General features: G+C 38.2%; 1 protein-coding gene across 1 annotated transcript in view; it reads left to right on the top strand.

Annotated features, from left to right (window-relative positions):
- The window catches only part of RSPO2 (R-spondin 2), a 166,390-nt gene extending 145,074 nt beyond the window's left edge, over positions 1 to 21,316 (top strand). The window contains exon 5 of the mRNA XM_019467857.2: positions 19,505 to 21,316. Within this exon, the coding sequence (XP_019323402.1) occupies positions 19,505 to 19,617 (113 nt within the window). The 3' untranslated portion in view covers positions 19,618 to 21,316. The remainder of the gene's footprint in view (positions 1 to 19,504) is intronic.
- Positions 21,317 to 21,779: the final 463 nt, after the last annotated feature.

Here is a 21,779-nt window from a genome sequence, read left to right as displayed (position 1 = left end):
TCCCACCCCCCATCAACCCTCAGTTTGTTCTCAGTTTTTAAGAGTCTCTTACGCTTTGGCTCTCTCCCACTCTAACCTCTTTTTTTTTTCCCTCCCCTCCCCCATGGGTTTCTGTCAAGTTTCTCAGGATCCACATAAGAGTGAAAACATATGGTATCTGTCTTTCTCTGTATGGCTTATTTCACTTAGCATCACACTCTCCAGTTCCATCCACGTTGCTACAAAAGGCCATATTTCATTCTTTCTCATTGCCCTGTAGTACTCCATTGTGTATATAAACCACAATTTCTTTATCCATTCATCAGTTGATGGACATTTAGGCTCTTTCCACAATTTGGCTATTGTTGAGAGTGCTGCTATAAACATTTGGGTACAAGTGCCCTTATGCATCAGTACTCCTGTATCCCTTGGGTAAATTCCTAGCAGTGCTACTGCTGGGTCATAGGGTAGGTCTATTTTTAATTTTCTGAGGAACCTCCACACTGTTTTCCAGAGTGGCTGCACCAGTTTGCATTCCCACCAACAGTGCAAGAGGGTTCCCGTTTCTCCACATCCTCTCCAGCATCTATAGTCTCCTGATTTGTTCATTTTGGCCACTCTGACTGGCGTGAGGTGATATCTGAGTGTGGTTTTCATTTATATTTCCCTGATGAGGAGCGACGTTGAGCATCTTTTCATGTGCCTGTTGGCCATCCGGATGTCTTCTTTAGAGAAGTGTCTATTCCTGTTTTCTGCCCATTTCTTCACTGGGTTATTTGTTTTTCGGGTGTGGCGTTTGGTGAGCTCTTTATAGATTTTGGATACTAGCCCTTTGTCCGATATGTCATTTGCAAATATCTTTTCCCATTCCGTTGGTTGCCTTTTAGTTTTGCTGGTTGATTCCTTTAGTAATTCATTTTTGCTTTTAGCTCCCTTGCCTTTGGGGATGTGTCGAGTAAGAGATTGCTACGGCTGAGGTCAGAGAGGTCTTTTCCTGTTTTCTTCTCTAGGGTTTTGATGGTTTCCTGTCTTACATTCAGGTCCTTTATCCATTTTGAGTTTATTTTTGTGAATGGTGTGAGAAAGTGGTCTAGTTTCAACCTTCTGCATGTTGCTGTCCAGTTCTCCCAGCACCATTTGTTAAAGAGACTGTCTTTTTTCCATTGGATGTTCTTTCCTGCTTTGTCAAAGATTAGTTGGCCATACGTTTGTGGGTCTAGTTCTGGGGTTTCTATTCTATTCCATTGGTTTATGTGTCTGTTTTTGTGCCAATACCATGCTGTCTTGATGATGACAGCTTTGTAGTAGAGGCTAAAGTCTGGGATTGTGCTGCCTCCCACTTTGGTCTTCTTCTTCAAAATTACTTTGGCTACTCAGGGTCTTTTGTGGTTCCATATGAATTTTAGGATTGCTTGTTCTAGTTTCGAGAAGAATGCTGGTGCAATTTTGATTGGGATTGCATTGAATGTGTAGATAGCTTTGGGTAGTATTGACATTTTGACAATATTTATTCTTCCAATCCATGAGCAGGGAATGTCTTTCCATTTCTTTATATCTTCTTCAATTACCTTCATAAGCTTTCTATAGTTTTCAGCATACAGATCTGTTACATCTTTGGTTAGGTTTATTCCTAGGTATTTTATGCTTCTTGGTGCAATTGTGAATGGGATCAGTTTCTTTGTCTTTCTGTTGCTTCATTGTTAGTGTATAAGAAAGCAACTGATTTCTGTACATTGATTTTGTATCCTGCGACTATGCTGAATTCATGTATCAGTTCTAGCAGACTTTTGGTGGAGTCTATCGGATTTTCCATGTATAGTATCATGTCATCTGCAAAAAGTGAAAGCTTGACTTCATCTTTGCCAATTTTGATGCCTTTGATTTCCTTTTGTTGTCTGATTGCTGATGCTAGAACTTCCAGCACTATGTTAAACAACAGTGATGAGAATGGGCATCCCTGTCGTGTTCCTGATCTCAGGGAAAAAGTTCTCAGTGTTTCCCCACTGAGGATGATGTTAGCTGTGGACTTTTCATAAATGGCTTTTATGGTGTGTAAGTATGTTCCTTCTATCCCGACTTTCTCAAGGGTTTTTATTAAGAAAGGGTGCTGAATTTTGTCAAAGGCCTTTTCTGCATCGATTGACATGATCATATGGTTCTTTTCTTTTATTAATGTGATGTATCACATTGATTGATTTGCGAATGTTGAACCAGCCCTGCATCCCAGGAAGGAATCCCACTTGATCATGGTGAGTAATTCTTTTTATATGCTGTTGAATTTGATTTGCTAGTATCTTATTGAGAATTTTTGCATCCATATTCATCAGGGATATTGGCCTGTAGTTCTCTTTTTTTACTGGGTCTCTGTCTGGTTTAGGAATCAAAGTAATACTGGCTTCATAGAATGAGTCTGGAAGTTTTCCTTCCCTTTCTATTTCTTGGAATAGCTTGAAAAGGATAGGTATTATCTCTGCTTTAAACGTCTGGTAGAACTCCCCTGGGAAGCCATCTGGTCCTGGACTCTTATTTGTTGGGAGATTTTTGATAACCGATTCAATTTCTTCGCTGGTTATGGGTCTGTTCAAGCTTTCTATTTCCTCCTGATTGAGTTTTGGAAGAGTGTGGGTGTTTAGGAATTTGTCCATTTCTTCCAAGTTGTCCAATTTGTTGGCATATAATTTTTCATAGCATTCCCTGATAATTGCTTGTATCTCTGAGGGATTGGTTGTAATAATTCCATTTTCATTCATGATTTTATCTATTTGGGTCATCTCCCTTTTCTTTTTGAGAAGCCTGGCTAGAGGTTTGTCAATTTTGTTTATTTTTTCAAAAAACCAACTCTTGGTTTCGTTGATCTGCTCTACAGTTTTTTTAGATTCTATATTGTTTATTTCTGCTCTGCTCTTTATTATTTCTCTTCTTCTGCTGGGTTTAGGCTGCCTTTGCTGTTCTGCTTCTATTTCCTTTAGGTGTGCTGTTAGATTTTGTACTTGGGATTTTCTTGTTTCTTGAGATAGGCCTGGATTGCAATGTATTTTCCTCTCAGGACTGCCTTCGCTGCATCCCAAAGCGTTTGGATTGTTGTAGTTTCATTTTCGTTTGTTTCCATATATTTTTAAATTTCCTCTCTAATTGCCTGGTTGACCCACTCATTCTTTAGTAGGGTGTTCTTTAACCTCCATGCTTTTGGAGGTTTTCCAGACTTTTTCCTGTGGTTGATTTCAAGCTTCATAGCAATGTGGTCTGAAAGTATGCATGGTATGATTTCAATTCTTGTATACTTATGAAGGGCTGTTTTGTGACCCAGTATGTGATCTATCTTGGAGAATGTTCCATGTGCACTTGAGAAGAAAGTATATTCTGTTGCTTTGGGATGCAGAATCCTAAATATATCTGTCAAGTCCATCTGATCCAATGTATCATTCAGGGCCCTTGTTTCTTTATTGACCGTGTGTCTAGATGATCTATCCATTTCTGTAAGTGGGGTGTTAAAGTCCCCTGCAATGACCACATTCTTATCAATAAGGTTGCTTATGTTTATGAGTAATTGTTTTATATATTTGGGGGCTCCCGTATTCGGCACATAGACATTTATAATTGTTAGCTCTTCCTGATGGATAGACCCTGTAATTATTATATAATGCCCTTCTTCATCTCTTGTTACAGCCTTTAATTTAAAGTCTAGTTTGTCTGATATCAGTATGGCTACTCCAGCTTTCTTTTGACTTCCAGTAGCATGATAAATAGTTCTCCATCTCCTCACTCTCAATCTGAAGGTGTCCTCAGATCTAAAATGAGTCTCTTGTAGACAGCAAATAGATGGGTCTTGTTTTTTTTATCCATTCTGATACCCTATGTCTTTTGGTTGGTGCATTTAGTCCATTTACATTCAGTGTTATTATAGGAAGATATGAGTTTAGAGTCATTGTGATGTCCGTAGGTTTTATGCTTGTAGCGATGTCTCTGGTACTTTGTCTCACAGGATCCCCCTTAGGATCTCTTGTAGGGCTGGTTTAGTGGTGACGAATTCCTTCAGTTTTTGTTTGTTGGGGAAGACCTTTATCTCTCCTTCTATTGTAAATGACAGACTTGCTGGATAAAGGATTCTCAGCTGCATATTTTTCCTGTTCATCACATTGAAGATCTCCTGCCATTCCTTTCTGGCCTGCCAAGTTTCAGATGAGAGATCCGTCACGAGTCTTATAGGTCTCCCTTTATATGTTAGGGCACGTTTATCCCTTGCTGCTTTCAGAATTTTCTCTTTATCCTTGTATTTTGCCAGTTTCACTATGATATGTCGTGCAGAAGATCAATTCAAGTTATGTCTCTGCCTCTTGGATTTCAATGCCTTTTTCCTTCCCCAGTTCAGGGAAGTTCTCAGCTATTATTTCTTCAAGTATACCTTCAGCACCTTTCCCTCTCTCTTCCTCCTCTGAGATACCAATTATGTGTATATTATTTCTTTTTAGTGTATCACTTAGTTCTCTTATTTTCCCCTCATACTCCTGGATTTTTTTATCTCTCTTTTTCTCAGCTTCCTCTTTTTCCATAATTTTATCTTCTAGTTCACCTATTCTCTCCTCTGCCTCTTCAATCCGAGCCGTGGTCATTTCCATTTTATTTTGCATGTCATTTAAAGCGTTTTTCAGCTCCTCCTGACTGTTCCTTAGTCCCTTGATCTCTGTAGCAAGAGATTCTCTGCTGTCCTCTATACTGTTTTTAAGCCCAGTGATTAATTTTATGACTATTACTCTAAATTCACTTCCTGTTATATTATTTAAATCCTTTTTGATCAGTTCATTAGCTGTTGTTATTTCCTGGAGATTCTTCTGAGGGGAATTCTTCCGTTTGGTCATTTTGGATAGTCCCTGGAGTGGTGCGGACCTGCAGGGCACATCCTCTGTGCTGTGGTGTATAACTGGAGTTGGTGGGAGGGGCCACAGTCAGACCTGATGTCTGCCCCCAGCCCACCGCTGGGGCCACAGTCAGACTGGTGTGTGCCTTCTCTTCCCCTCTCCTAGGGGCGGGATTCACTGTGGGGTGGTGTGGCCCGTCTGAGCTACTTGCACACTGCCAGGCTTGTGGTGCTGGGGATCTGGCATATTAGCTGGGGTGGGTAGGCAAGGTGCACGGGGGCAGGAGGGGCAGGCTTAGCTCGCTTCTCCTTAGGTGATCCACTTCAGGAGGGGCCCTGTGGCAGCGGGAGGGAGTCAGACCTGCTGCTGGAGGGGTGGCTCCGCAGAAGCACAGCACTGGGTGTTTGGCAGAGCAAGCAAGTTCCCTGGCAGGAGGTTCCCTTTGGGATTTTGGCTGGGGGATGGGCGAGGGAGATGGCGCTGGCAAGCGTCTTTGTTCCCTGCCAAACTGAGCTCTGTCATCTGGGGGCTCAGCAACTCTCCCTCCCTTTGTCCTCCAGCCTTCCCGCTTTTGAGCAGAGCTGTTCACTTATGACCTCCCAGATTCTAAGTCCCGCTTGCTGTCGGAACACACTCCGTGCGGCCCCTCCGCTTTTGCCAGCCAGACTCAGGGGCTCTGCTTGGCCAGTGGGCCACCCCTCCGCCCTGGCTCCCTCCCGCCAGTCCGTGGAGCGCGCATCGCCTCGCCACCCTTCCTACCCTCTTGGTGGGCTTCTTGTCTGTGCTTGGCTCTGGGGACTCTGTTCTGCTAATCCTCTGGCGGTTTTCTGGGTTATTTAGGCAGGTGTAGGTGGAATCTAAGTGATCAGCAGGACGCGCGGTGAGCCCAGTGTCCTCCTATGCCACCATCTTCTCTATCTCTTCTTTCTACCATAGAGATTTTGCGACACTTTTTGAGTTTACTGTTTTTAATTCCCCAGAAGTTTTAATCTTTTATTTAATGTGTAATTTGACCATAATCCTTACAAAATAGAATTTTAAATGCTCCATGATGCACACAAATATATTTAAGTAAACTGTCTTCTCAACCAGTATACCCAGGTGTAGTTTATGGAGGGATATGTTTTAGGTACATGTGCACTTACAATTTTTTTTTTTTTTTACATTTATTTGTTTTTGAGAGACAGAGCACAGCGAGGGATGGGCAGAGAGAGAAGGAGACACAGAATCCAAAGCAGGCTCCGGGCTCTGAGCTGTCAGCACAGAGCCCGATGCGGGGCTTGAACTCACAAACTGTGAGATTATGACCTGAGTCAAAGTCAGATGCTCAACCCACTGAGCCACCCAGGCACCCCACACGTGCACTTATAAAGATGCATACACATGCATCCCTCAGAGAAATTGTGCACAGTAATTTTTAGGATGGACTATTTTATTGCTATTGAAATTGTCAGTGACCTAGAATTTCAGATTAAATTGAAGGGTCATTAAAATATAGCTGCAGTTGTCTTTAAAACAACTTGATTAATGCTATAATTAATTTAGCTTTTAAGAAAACATGTAAATCATGAGCCCTGGGCATTATTTTGGTGAGATTTAGAATTTTTTTATAGGAAGATGTGGAAAGTGCTACTTTAAGGCAGTTTAAAATACTTTATGAAGTGTTAAGTGTATCAAAATATAAGTATTAATCCTTACATTTATTACCCATGCATTTTGTCAGTTTTGTATTAGAATCAAACTGATTAGAAGTGATTTCCATAAATGTCTTGTCTTCTGACTGAATTCTGTACTACTACTGTAAAAAAAATGCTAACCTAATTTTTGAAAATGGTAAAGCAGGAAAGCTTTCTATTCTCAATAACTCAGTCTCCGACTTCCCTGATAAAGGAGTTATTATAACCATGTTATATCTTTGTAGCTGTAACTTTTTTTCATTAGCAACATAATAGTGAAAGGTAGAATACAGTTCTTTTACAAGAGGATTTTTTTTATATGTGAGCCTTAACATCTTTTTTTCACAGTCTTTCCTTAAAGTCCTTTTTTTTTTTTTTTTTTAAACCAACTTCATTTTTGGTCCCCTCATTTGGACAGGCTGGCTTAAATGATTGAAAGCCAAATGAGGATGCAGTATCTGAGTATAGTAAATGTGCACAGCACTTTGCCCACCCTACACTTTTGGTGGGCATGACTTCAACCATTAATAGGCATTTTTAACTTTTAACTCAACTGCACTGATGCATTTAGCTCATGTTTAAACACAGGTCCTGAGCCTGCTGCCCTGCTAAGATGGTGAGAATGTTGCCTTTTTTTTTAACATAAATTCTTAGTGATTTCTCTCTGTTTTTTTTCATGGAACTCCAGGTGATGTCTTTACTATAAACATAGTTGTTTGGAATGTGAATCTCCTCTTGGATATCTGATTCAGTGATGATTCATTTTAAATTGTTTCCATTAGGTCTTACATCGTTTCATGTTACTTGTAAACTTTTGGTTTCTCATGTTTTCTTTTGGCACCTAGGTTAAATAAAACTGATTAGAGTATAGTGATCTAAGCAATGCTTGGGAAATACTATGGATACTTATTGTGTGTATATGTATGTATGTACATGTGCAGTAGCTTCCTTTGATTTTACTCTGTATTCTACGCTTAAAAGTCAATATACTTCTGGAGAGTAAATTACCATTTTCAGTTGAGGAGAAATAAAGCTAATTTATTAAAGATTAGGATGTTTATAAAAATCCTTACCCATGTTCTGCTCTTTTAATATTTGGCAATCACAGACAAAGATATTAGGATTCAAGATAACTCAGCAAAGTTTTAGACTTCTTGAAACTTTAGAGATTTGATGTCTCTAATAATCATTAGGTGTGTTGAACATGTTATTTAGAGTTCCTTGTCCAGTATTTTCCTTCTAATTGAGATCCATCACTGCTGCTTGGGTGGTTGACAAAGATTCTACATTGACCATAACATTTGTTTTGTTTTTACTTGTAGACAGAGACTATTCATTTTGGCAGATACTTGTTTACTTTCCATGTTCTGCAAGAATAACAGCAAAAAAAAATGCCCTTTATCATCCTGGTCTTGTATCAAAACAATGATGGGCCCAGCCTTCATTTTATGAATTTGATGGTCCAGGCATTTAACCGTGAATGACCTGTTCATAGGGTTTGTGGGAGCCTCTGATTAAAGGGAAGAATGTTGTAACACTGAGCTTCTTCCTCTCTTAACTCTCAGGACATCACATTTATATCACACAAAGGTGATGAGAGAGAGATTAGCACAATGGATAAGGAGGGTAAACAAAGGGAACAGATTACCTGAGTTCAAATCAGACCTCTGCCATATGCTGGCTCTGTCATCTTAGGTTACCTTACCTTTATGATCTTCTGTTTTCTTTTCTGCATAGTAGGACTAAAGATACTATCTATTTCACAGAGGTATTTTTAGTATGAAATGAGTTGTACATAAAACACTGCCTGGCACATAGTTAACACCTATGTGGTGGTGGTGGTGGTGATTAGCTAACACCTACATGATGATGATTTAATAATTTGGAAGAAGCTCAGAGTACCTTTCTGAAAGAAAAAAAGGATTTGTAATATGCTTCCTTCAATACAGCTAATATTTTAATACCTGTCATATTAAATATTTGACACAATATTTGTGTCACCTGGTCTGAAAGGGAATTACTTTCCAATTTTTGAAGTGCCAACTCTATATCCTAGATATATATCTATATACTCTCTATGTATCTATATACTCTATATATCTATATATAGATATAGATCCTTTAAAAAGAGTCCCCCAAGTTGATAATAGTTCAAATTTATTTTTTTAAGTTTATTTTTGAGAGAGAGAAATGAATGAATGTGGGGGAGAGGCAAAGAGAGAAGGGGGGTAGAGAGAGAGAAAGAAAGAATGAATGAATCACCAGGCAGGCACACTGTCAGCACAGAGCCTGATGTGGGGCTTGAACCCATGAACCATGAGATCATAACTTGAGCCAAAATCTGATGCTTAACTGACTAAGCCACCCAGGTGCTCCTATAATAGTTTTTTTCAACTGCAATTTTGTTTTTTTTGTCCAACTCTTTAGAATTTCTGAAAACTAATTAGATTGTCTTTCAAAAAACCCAGAATCTTGTTAATTGGGTGAATTGAGACATAAAGTAAAGCAAGTTTCTGGTATACAACCACAGGAGAAATGAGTCATCTGTAACATGAGTGATCTACACCTTAGCTTGAGCATAAAGATAAGGGGCCCTTTTCCTGGCTGTGTGCCTTCCTCTTGACACAGGGGCAGCTTGATTTCTGCTGCTTTCTTGGGGCATCATCACAAATGGAACCAAGGGAGGGGAGTCCCAGCACAAAGAAGTTTGCTTCATTTCACAATTTGGAAGCTATTTCTCAGCTCAGTTGGGAAGGAGGTTGTCATTTACTTTGAGGTGCTCTTACATCCTCTTCCAAAGTTCTTTCTCCTGCCCACGTCCTTTTCCTCGGAGTTTTATACTCTCGACTTGTGTATACTCTTAACTTTGTGCTGAATCACCTCTTGAAGCTTAAAAACAATTCTGGATTTTCTGTCCTGAAGGTTTCAGTCAGGAGTCAGTGGATGGCTAGGGAACCTATATTTAAAAAAACCTCCCTGGAGGATTCTATGTCTGGCCCATGAACTGGCTTTTGGAACCACAGGTCTAAACTTCCAATTCTCAGCTGGAAGAGAAACATCCTGTGTTTTCTTCCCTTGGGCTTTACCATGGGCACACTGTTGATACTGAGCTGGAAATGCTAAATGTGTTGCTTGACCTCAGGAAACTGAGGCTTTGAATGCCTTAACCCCAGGGAAGAATTAAAATGAGAAGTATACATTGTAGGGCCAGGCCCATGGGGAAACTAATGTGGCCCAAGGGAACCCTGATATACTGGGGGACTGGTTGGTAAGATTGATGCTTTTTTTCATCCTAGTATTTACTTATTAATTTGTTTGTTCAGCAGCCATTTAAATGATTATGAGATCAAAGACATTTTGCTGGGCACAAGGGATGCAAATAGTATAGTGGAAAGAATACAAGTTTTAGAATCAGCCAGATGTTGGTTTGAATCCTTGCCGAGCTATGTGATTTTGAGCTATTAACTTCTCTAAACTTATTTCCTCATTGGCAAAATGGAAATAATGCCTACCTTGCAGGCTGTCATAAGGATTATAAATAATACACATGAGGCATCTCACATAAGTTAGCATTTATGTGGCAGGTATAGTGTCTGGAACTGTACACACATTTTCTTTGCCCCTCATAGGTGGTACTATTGATATCAATTTAGAAATGAGTAGACTAAGCCTTTGAAACAGTAACTGCTCCAAGATCACTAGCTTCTGAGAGGAAGAGCTTTGCTTTGAATCCAGGGCTGTCTGACCCCCAATCTGATGTCCTAACCATGTATCCTAGATGCCTGCTCAGTCTAGTGTCATGTGACTCCCCCCACTCCAGACTAGACCTAGGTGTGACCCATCCATGGGCTGGCCAGGCATCGACGACTCTGTGGCAAGGCGTATTGATTCCCTCTCTGGGGACTATGCAATCAAGACTAGAGACTGAGGTTGTTACAAAGCTTAAAGGTCATGGGGTTTACTCAGGGCTAGGGTTGCCTTCATAGACCATGTGTAAACTGATGCTGAGGGCAGAAGCCAGGTGGAGTCCAGGAAAAGCAAGAGAGTTCATTTTATGATAGATGATAAAGACCAGGTGGGTTAGGTTCTTTACCACATTCAGTGTGTATATCTAGCCCATATATCTTTGCTCTAATTCCTCTTATTAGTTAAGTTTGAATGACTATCTGCAACATGATTTTTAGAAAGACCAGGAGTCTAACCAGGACTCTAGTGGCATTAAAATGTAGCTATGCGTAGTTATTCACATAGTAGCCATGGTATACAGGCAAACAAAATTGCAACAGAAAGTGATAACTTTTTAACAAGAGAGGTCTAAAGTGCTGAAGGGCACAGAGGAGGGAATGCACTTATGATCGTTCATGGAACATGTGTCTCCTTATGTTCTCCTGTGCTGGCTGTTTTCATGTAAGGCTCACTCCTTAGGTGGAGCAGTAGGCTTGGACTGATAGCCCGTTCTTGGACTTACCTAATATGTAGCAATTACTGATTCATTTTACTTGTAAGTATGTCTTCAAGTTCCAAAGAAATTGTTTGGAATCCAAATTAAATAAATGCTTGCCATATGATGATAGTCCTAAATATAATAACTTGGACTCCTTTTTTTTTTCTTTAATGGTTATTGATTGAAGACCAAGAAGAGGGTATTGAATCCTCTTATTCTAATGGAATTATCTTAAAAGGTATCTTCTGGTATAGCATGAAGTCAGCTATGGAGGAACTTGAAACTCTTCTCTGGTTATCCCATTGGTCCTAATCAAATAAAATCAGTTATATCATTTTCTCTGCAAAACTGGATGTTTTTCTGACTTAAGGGTACCAAATGAGCCTTAGATTTTTCTGCAAATTTTTAGTAAATTTAGGGTGTATAGCTGTACAACATTCTAGCAGAATGGTTTGAATACTGATTTTTTTTCACAATATGCAGTTAACTAAGAAGATGTGTAAAGCACTTACAGTGCATGGTCCATATTAGGAATGACCACCATCTCATTTGCCCCACCCAGGAAACATATAGATTGCACCTTGCTAAAAGAATAAGCATTGAATCAATGCAGTATACATTTACAGAAAGTCTTAGGTTACAGATGCTATTTATGCAATTCATAAGGGGTTTTCAGTTATGAAGAGGGTCAGAGAAATATTAGTTGTCTTCTAAGACTTTTCTCTTGGAAAAAAAAAATCTAAACTATATCCTTAGCCAGTAATCTTTAAAGCTGTTAAAGAATATGAAACCTGCTTCCCAGTCTAGCGCAGCTGCTAAGAAGCTATAGGAGCTTGGTTAGGATGCTCTAGTTTTTCTGTGCCTCATTTGCTTCATATCTTAACACTTGGCAGAGTTGGACTAGAGCAGGGGGTGGAACATATCTGCTATACTCTGTCTCTCTACCTTCCCAATTTGGCCAAATGATCATCATCCTGGGAGGCCAACTTGATGACAGCCCTTTGTCCTCAATCAGCACCTGACAATCAGCTCTTATACTTTTCTTAAATCTGTGTGCACCCCTGGACCAGAAGATAATGAAGATAATTTTTAGTTTTACAACTCTATTCTTATAAATAAGAGATCCAAGAAAAGGACATGTTCTTTGCAGATATTTTATATTAACTGCCCCATAAGAAAATGGCAACCTGGATGTGTGAATAATGCTTTTTCCCTAAATCACCATTTGAGAAGCAGATTCATTTGACTTTTCTTCTCTCATTAGCTCCCTTGACCCTCAAACATCTTTTTAAAGGATTACAGTTACACTTTTCCTTGTGCTGCACTTGGACCTTGCTATGTATCCTTTAGTCCACTATAGAGCTTTAAAGAAAAAAAAAAAAAAAAAGCCTCCAACTGGGGTTAAAAGAAATTAAGAAGTTAGAGCTCCAAAGCTCCCGGCCTGTACACTTTTTACACCAGAGATACTAGTAAAAGTGAATTGTTGCCCCCTTGTGGTATTTTTTCACACACGTGAAATTGTAGAGTTTAATTTTAATCTCTGCCACCTTGAAACTGTCTTTGCGATGAACTTAGTTATTATGAAAAAAAATTAGGTATTTTTGAAACCACCTCTCCTTGTTTATTTATTCTCATTTGTCTTAAACTTTATAGGATCTTGTCTTTGATATTTTTTGAAATACCAGATATCTAAGAGCTTAAGTCAAATGGATGACCAAAATTATATGGAAGAAACCCAAATATCATTCAAATTACTTTTCTGTAGTCCTTGGCACTTCAAATGAGTTTGTAGGGTCTTGGGAATATCTTATTGCCCCTTTTATAAGTCATGTTATATACCTGAAGGTATTCTTCAGAGCTATAGAATAGGGAAAATTTGAAATACCATGTCCGGGAATGCTTAGTTGTGATATAGTTAGTTCATAAGGGTTCAGGTGATCTTTAGGATTAGATTTTCTTCCATTTTCATTATATGGAATATGAAACAAGATTTTAAAACCAAATGGGGCTTCCTTTCAACAAAATAGACTTCATGCCCCATAAAATGCTTCATAGGAAGAGTGTAGAGGTCTTATGGACAAAGAAATCCATTTCATACTATTCCTTTTTACAATAAAAACATGGCAAACTCTTAAAAATAGAACAGCAAAACAGTCATAATTGGCTTATTGATTTTTTAAATAAATTATCATAATTATATATATAGGAATTCTAAATGATTTTCATGTTTGATTAGAGAAGTCCATTCTGTCAACCATTTTCTCTTTTGGATGATTGTCCCTCTCCACTAATAACCTTGAAAGTGAACAACTACTTGCAAGCTATCTGAAGATGATGGGTAGGTTTTTGAAGCACCTGCTCTTTCATAAAGATGAAATGACTAAGTGACTACTTCGCAGATTTCCACATTATGTCTTGAAACTGAAGATGCCCAGTGAAATCTCCTTAGTATGTAACTTGTTATTTTTCAACACTGCAAAACTTGTTGGTTTGTTTCTAAATGTCACTAAAAACACGAATTCAAGAATTTTGTACTATGAATAAGGAGACAGAGTGGATTCATTTGCTTTACTTATTCAAGGTCTCGCCTGGGAGTTTCAGCTAATGTAAAAATAACCATTAATATGTTATTCAGAAGTATTATAGACAGTGGAAGATTTTGATCTCAGGCTATGTAGGACATGCCGTGGTAGATCCCAGTAATGCTCATCATATTTGCCTACTTGAACGCCTTTCTAGATTAAAGCAGCTTTGTGAACAAATGTCCATCCTTAATGCCAGAAGTGTTTAGGTAGTCCAGTAATTGTTAAGCTTTTATATCTTATATCCAATTACGATTGACCATTCCACTAAAAAGTCTGCTTACCACCAGAGGAGGAATGTTTTGTATTATATCCTTTTCCTTATAATCTATTTATGATAAATTTTAGGGACATGCAGCTTCCCTTGGGAGCAAATTTAATTGCTGTCGCCTTAAGATACAAAATACTTCATAGTTGAAAACACATTTCAGTAATCATAAAGAGAGGTCATGAAAAATTGGGTAGTAGGAAATTTCCATAACTTAGGATATATTTTTTCAGAATTTTATAGTAAATATCTTTATGCATAAATCTCTGTCCAAGTTTAGGTTATTTTCCTAGGACAGATTCCTAAATTTGGATAAAAAGTTATGAATATTTTAATGCTTTTGTATGCATTGCCAGATGGCTTTTAGAAAGACTGTATCAATTTTATATTCTCATAAGGCATCCTGATGCCTGTCTCTCTACATTCTCACGTGAATCTTGGCAGTAGCAACTCATTTGGCATTTTTAATTGTGAAATTTGGTTACTATATTAGCTGTTTTTATTTCCCTTATGGATTATATTTAAGTCTTTTGTATATTTTTATATGAGCTTTTAAAATATTTAGGAGCCAAACTGGCATTTTCCCAGAGAATCATCAATCACCCTTAAATAAATAAATCTCTGTTGCTACTCACTCTTGGGCAAACTCAAGTTGCCCATGTGAGAAAAAGAAATTGCTCAATTGTTATTCATTGTCTACAACTCAGTCCTTGTGAAGATGTGGAAGCAACTTTCTCTGTTCTAACTTGCATGTGTCTTCTGAAGTACAACAAAATCCCCCAGTGTGGTGCTTACCTGACCTTTTTGTCCCTCTTGAGCTGCTTTGAAGAATGACAAGATCTCTGAGATGATCCCCAAGTCCCCCTGGTGAATTTCATAAATACAATGAAGCCCAGGTTTCAAGTTAGCATCACAAAATTGTCATTAAAATTTAATAGGAATTCGTCCTGGTTTCAGATGATCACTTTTGTCACAATTATGGATCTAAGAGTAGAAATACATTTGTCATAATTGTTACTTACTTTCCTGTGTGTGTGTGTGTGTGTGTGTGTAGAGATAAAAGGGGAGATTTTTGTTATTTTTTTCATAGTCAAAGCTACTGAATTTTTTCTTCACTTTTCTTTCATTGCATTACAATTAGAAAGTCTTCCTCAAAACACTTAATCACCTTTATGGAAACCCTAGGCAACCTTTGTAGCCTTCCTGGGGATGTACAAGAACCATTGTTCCAATTAGGAAAAACTATTGCCTAAACCTGGTGAAGGAAAAACCTTTTGAAGACCTTCCTCAACTTTGGGGTTTATGAAGGAATGAAATTCATGTCTGCCAGGCAGTGGAGTCAGTATTTTCACAGCTTCATGCAATTTGTGAGTCTGCCTGGTATCTTGGTTGAAAAGAATCTACCCTATTTCTGATTCTAATAGCAGTAATCTACAGCTGGACGTTAGGAGTATTTCCATAAGGGGCTGTTCACCTTTCTCTGTAGAAGAGTCGATAGGTTATCCTGTTGGACCATTTCCACATGTGTGCAAGTCAATGTAATTATGTTGGTTAGAGCGTGGTTTTGATGGTATTGTTCTAACTTCATTTTGATGATGATCTTGTGATATTTTAGACAACTCTCTGATGAAAGAGGATCATGGCATCTTCATTCTGTAAATGTAAAAAATGGGAGTCACAAGTGTGATGCTATCTCAGTTACAGACCATACTTACCTACCAGCTCTTCTTCGTTCTGCCTTTCTGTATTAAACCCCATTGCTTTCCTTAACAAGTAAAATATCTAGCCAGTCTTCTGCATCTGTAAGACAGGGCTGAAGAGATTCAATGGATACTGATTTATCAAGGCCACTGTATTTTTATTTATTTTTTATTTTTTATTTTTTTATTCTCTAGTTAGCATACAATGTAATCTTGGCTTCAGGAGTAGAACTCAGTGATTCATTTCTTATATATGACAACTGGTGCTCATCCTGAAAAGTGCCCTCCTTAATTTCCATCACCGATTTAACCCACCTCCATAAACCCTCAGGTCTATGTATTTAAAAGTCTCTTATGGTTTGCCTCTCTGTTTTTATCTTATTTTTCCTTCTCTTCCCCTATGTTCATCTGTTAAGTTTCTCAAGTTCTACATATGAGTGAAATCATATGATATCTGTCTTTCTCTAACTTATTTCACTTAGCATAATACCCTCCAGTTCCATCCATGTTGTTGCAAATGGCAAGATTTCATTATTTTTCATTGCCAAGTAGTATTCCATTGTGTGTGTGTGTCTGTGTGTGTGTGTGTATACACACACACACACCACCCAACCTCTTCTTAATCCATCAGTTGATGGGCATTTGGGCTCTTTCTATACTTTGGCTATTGTTGATAGAGCTGCTATAAACATGAGGATTCATGTGCCTCTTCAGATCAGCACTTTTCTATCCTTTGGATAAATTCCTAGTAGTGCATTTGATGGGTCATAAGGTAGTTGTATTTTTAATTTTTTTGAGGAACCTTCACACTGATTTCTGGAGTGGCTGCACCAGTTTTGCATTCCCACCAACAGTGCAAGAGGGTTCCCCTTTCTCCACAGCCTCACCTGAGTTGTTAATTTTAGCCATTCTGACAGGTGTGAAGTGGTCTCTCATGTGGTTTTGATTTGTATTTACCTGATAAGCGATTTTGAGTATCTTCATGTGTCTGTTTAAGGCCACTGTATTCTAAAGCACTCAGGACAAAGATATGCAGAATTTGTCATTAGAGCTGGACATACCTGGAGGTTGACAATCTCCTCATAAATCTCTAACCTTTTTGTGCTGATCTTGGGCAGTGTATTTTCCAGGTGGTTGTTCATGAACTACAAAGAAAGCTAAATGCATGAGTTGAATTTGGGTGACTGGCATCATACTTGCCTTTAGATGCTTCCTGTACAGGGTGAACGTGCTTAAGCATGTAAACTAATTTGAAAGTGTACAAGGCATTCTCCAACTCTAAAAAGGAGGAAATATAAATTAGCATGCTTGTATGTCCAATATAACTTATTTTCAAATATATAAAAACAGGGATATATATTTTCAGTTACCTTTAGTCTTACCAATTAGAGTTCAGAAGAAAATATGTACAAGACCTTTTTTATACCTTAGGTTAGGTTATATTTTAATATTTTTTTTTTATTCGAGTTCGACTTTAAGTCAAAACAGCCTACTTTGGACCACAAAATATTTTCAGTTAATTTAGGCCTATCCGTGGTCAAATCTTGGCTAACCATCTTAATTCTTTGGTATTTGCAATATATCCTACATGAGAAATGGAGCTGACCAAAAAGAAAACCAAGCAATGAACCAAAAGCACAGAGGTGTCATTCAAAAGAGACTTTTGAGGAAAATTTTTAGGGTTGTAACTAGGTCTCCCAAAACATCTTTATTTGGAACCAGTACTGTATAACTTATCGCCAATGGAATAATTGTGCAATTTGAAAACTTATATAAGTTTTCAGAAGCATTGCTGAAATTTTGGCCACGCTATGAACTATTTTATGCAAATAGTGAGTTAACTTTCCTATCACACAATGTTTATATCAGCCAGCAAACCCAAAGACCATTCAATATTGACAATTACATCAGAATGATTTATTAGGTAAGTGGCATGAAATTGACCCTCTCTTAAAATAAGAATTTCCAGTCATTCAGTATAGATCTTCTGTTAGTGAAAGCAGTACACATTTTTCATATGAAAAATTAAAATGGTGAATGTGAAAAGATTTAAATACTCAATATATTTTTATCTTAACACATTTAAAAATCTAGTAAAATTATTTTTCCATGTACTCAATTTCAATTTGCCTCTAAAAGAAACTCTAGGCTTTAAATAAATCAAATATGAGCTCATTTTTACAATGTAGTCAGCAATGATTTTAACTAAGGTTTTTGTTTAGAAAAAATAATTGATGCTTCTTTTTAAATATATAATTTTATGTTAAGTATTTAATCTCTCTGACCTCATTAGGTGTGTCTCATCATTAGATATACTGTTACTAAAGTAGTTGTAACTTTACAGCTTCTTTGATTAATGATGGTTTGGACTAAGGTTTCACTGGGTAGGATTAACTATGTTTAAAGATGGCAAGCTGCCATTATAACATTAATGCCAGAATTTAATAAGAACCAGAAAATAACTTCAAGGACCTTAATAATTTAATGTGAGGGCATGATCATATTCTGATTATTTTACTGTAGTGTCCTATTAAAAATAAGTTATTCTTTATGTTGTGATAAAGTTTTACTCCACACACACACCGAATATCAACTATGTGCCAATCATGTGACTGTTTTCCATGCTCAAATAAGATAATATATGAGAAACATCTCCCTTATTTAGAAATCTCCTAGCCTTCTGTAATCTAGTGTTACTGATTTCCTAAGGCATGGATCTATCTCCCTAACTTCTGGCCTGTTTCTTTCACATTTCTTACATTAGCTGCCACCTCCATTATCTAGACTGAACAGCTGACCAGATATGGCCCTGTAATGAAGGGTGGGAAGCATGCATTAGAAGTGAATGTCCTATTTGTGGTATGGATTACTACACAGGAAGAGAAAAGTTTTGCAGGACTATACTGTTAAAACACTAGTCTGTTGAGGGAAAAATCTTTCTGTACTGAGGGTGTATTGTGATGACTTCATTTCTGCAAAATACAGGTGCCCTTGATGCTCTTTACTATTCTAAAACCTCCATGATTCCTATGTGTTTAGAACCAAAGAGGGAAATGGACCTAACACAAATAAATGCCTGCTATTATTTGCTCTCACATTCTTAAGTATACATGCTTGCTTGCAAAGAAAAGTTGAGACCTTGTAAAAACTATAAACCATGACTACAAGATGTAAGAAGTAAAATACAGCAGAGGCAAAGGGAGACTAGATGCAAAAACTCCTGATGCAGACAAACCTCACCCCTTTAGCTCACAGTCTGGGCTTCCTGGTTGTGAAGGCAAAGAGGAGAAATAGGATTATGTGGTGGGTGATCTTCTGGTTGTAAGACACATGTCATCAGTTTTTCAGACACAAGCATTTTTCTTGTTCACTGTAATAAGAATAACTTATTCCAAGCGATTTGTAGAAGAAGCCATAGCCACATAAGGAGTGATGTCCCCATGAATTTTTATAGAAAAGAAGAAAGTATTTCACCTATGTCATTTCATACACCAGCCTTTGGAGAACAGGGAGGGAATAATGTTAAAAGCAAGACATTTTTTTCTCCCGGGGCGGGCAGGGAAAAGGGAGTTTGAAACTTCTGGTATATTTACTGTAGATAGATGCTTATTTTCTTTCGCCCCACTGACCTGTGGAGCAGTAGAAAGATGTAAAGATGTCTAGTAAAGGGTAGCATTGTTAGCAGTCGGAGGGGATAAATGGAATTTTTGTGGCAGGATGATATTTGCAAGACTGATCAGGCCGCTGGGAGGTTTTTAAATATGCCAGTTCCCTATAACAGGAAGATCAGTCTCTGTTTTAGACAGCATATCCAATTTAGTAAATTATTATTATTCCGTCAAAATTAATGTGAACAATTTTCTCTTTGAGGCTGCTTTTTCCATAGGTGATGTTTTCCAGATGGGCTTTGTGTAAAACTCTTAATGTTTTGTGTTTTCTTTCCTAGAGAAAGAGCCTTTTCTGACATGTCTTCATTTCTTTCTCTTTCCCTCATTGTAGGAAAGAGAGCCCCAAAGGCAAAGGAGAAGAACAAGAAAAAGAAGAGGAAGCTGATAGAAAGAGCCCAGGAGCAACACAGTGTCTTCCTAGCTACAGACAGAGCTCATCAGTAAAATAGGAGACATGTAGGTTAGATTTTGGGGGGTTTTTGTTTTTGCAAAAGTGCACAAAGCTACTCTCCCCGCCTGGACACTGGTGTGTGGCGTTTATGCTGCCTTGACCAGTATTTGTTCCCGGTAATGTTGTGAAAGGAGGAGCCACGAGCGTGGTCTCTGTTATTTATGCTTCAATTTGCATCTGGAGACTGTGAAGGCGGGAGCTCACGGCCTGAATCGGTGGAAGAGGGAGTGGGTGTCCAGCATGTGCCTTGGCTCCACATGCACGGAGGGAACGTGGCACCATGGAGAGGCAACGGCCGTGAGGCCCCAGACCACCACTGGAGAACAGACTTGTGCATATTTATGGGAAAGAAGACACTCCGCAGGCAAAGTGCTATTTCACCTGTGACCTTGATTTCTCACGTTGTGTATTTGCAAGGATAAATGTATGTGGATATCTGCTTTTAGCTGGGGGTATGCTCCAGGGATTCCTGCTCAGTATCACATCAGCTCCAACATGTACATAATCTGTGGGGCCATCGATAAACCTCTTACTGTATATTTATGCCTTCTTTCCTGTAACAAGTCATACCTGATTAATATTATGTCACTTTGTTTCTAGATGTTCCTAACCATCGTCCAGTAAATGACTTCTAGTTGTGCGAATTGATGGATGTTTCATTGCCCCTTGAAATGTAACTTTTCTTGGAGGACTTATTTCTCATTGTAAGAATAGGATAAGCTAGTTTGTACATAGGCTCAAATGACCAGTGTCAAAGAATCTGAATATCAGTAGAACTTCCCCACTCCAGCTCTCCTCCTACAGATAAAGCAGCATGTGTCAGGCAGAAACTAAAACTCCCTTTACGTCTAAGAGGTGATGACTTTATGAAACACAATTGAAAACGCGAGGAATTACATGCAGTCCCTTCTAGTACTCATCATGCAGTTTCAGAGGCTAGAGAGATTTTCAAACTTTTGTTTCAAGCTTCAATATATATACATATTTATCTAAAGCCATCCCTGACTTACCAGGACAGGGTACCTACCAATATTCTTGGGTCACTGTAGAAATTACCATCATGAGACCATGCATAGAATTTGAGAAGAAAACAGTATGAATTCCTGTAACTGCTGCTCAGATCTTAACAGGTCTCCTTTGAGCCAGATCCGTATCCTCTCCAAGACAGAAGAACACGATGGAGACTTCCCTGGGGACTTTTGGAGCAGTTGTTTCAAAAACATCATCATACACTTGAGGAAATCAGCTCTCAGAGAGCTTTTAATTGGCTTCTTCTATAAAAGCATCATTATCTTCCTGGCTAATTCAGATGAAAATTAAAACAAAAAAATGGTTACAGATGTTTAAGGAAAAAAAAAGCAAGGTAAAGCATTTTTTCTCACCTTGCATTGGCAAAACTACCTCTTCAGCATTTTTGTTTTGAGTCAAAAGCATCTTACCAGTATCAATGTCCTATACATCATTATGAGAATATTGTTGCTATGAGATAATAAGCCATATATGAATGTTGTACACAACTTTAGGGTTTGCATTTAATCCTAAAGTGCTCACCTCGTTTCATGTCTATTTACACTATATTCCTATTTACTAAGTGGGGAAGGGGCTCCTTTATATAGTGCTTCATCGTTAATAAGTCAATATCTGTTCTGTTTCTGAGATGTTCTTTTCATGCATTAAAAATCTTCAAAATTATTGTTTGTGGAAGTTTTCTTTAGAGGTACATTTAGAGCAAAGAGAAATACTTTAGCAACTCTACCCCTAAATGATGATCCTTAAAAAAACGCAAATGTTACTAAAAGGAACTAAATAGTTTAGCTATACATTACACTAGAGTGGAATGGAGTGGTTAGGCAGTGTGGTTCTAAAATCTCTACTCCTGAGTTCTAATCTAGACTCTGAGAGTAGCCTGGGGCAAATTATCACTCCAGGTCTCTGTTCCTCATCTGTGAAATAGAGGTAACAGTAGTATCTACCTGTAGGCCTATGTTTTGAGGATTAAATTAGGTAAAATGTGTAAAGTATGGTCAGCACAGGGTATACTAAGTGCTATCCAAGTTACCTGTTATTAATTGCCTCTGTTCTTGGCTAATTATTTCAAAAACACTCATTTCTCTCTATATTTTTGAAAATTTCAGTTCCTTTCTATCGCTTGATG

This window comes from Panthera pardus, unplaced genomic scaffold (genome assembly GCF_024362965.1).
Source record: "Panthera pardus isolate Hobbes unplaced genomic scaffold, ASM2436296v1 HiC_scaffold_7, whole genome shotgun sequence".
NCBI classification, from domain to species: domain Eukaryota; kingdom Metazoa; phylum Chordata; class Mammalia; order Carnivora; family Felidae; genus Panthera; species Panthera pardus.
This window is presented reverse-complemented; position numbering and strand designations above follow the sequence as displayed.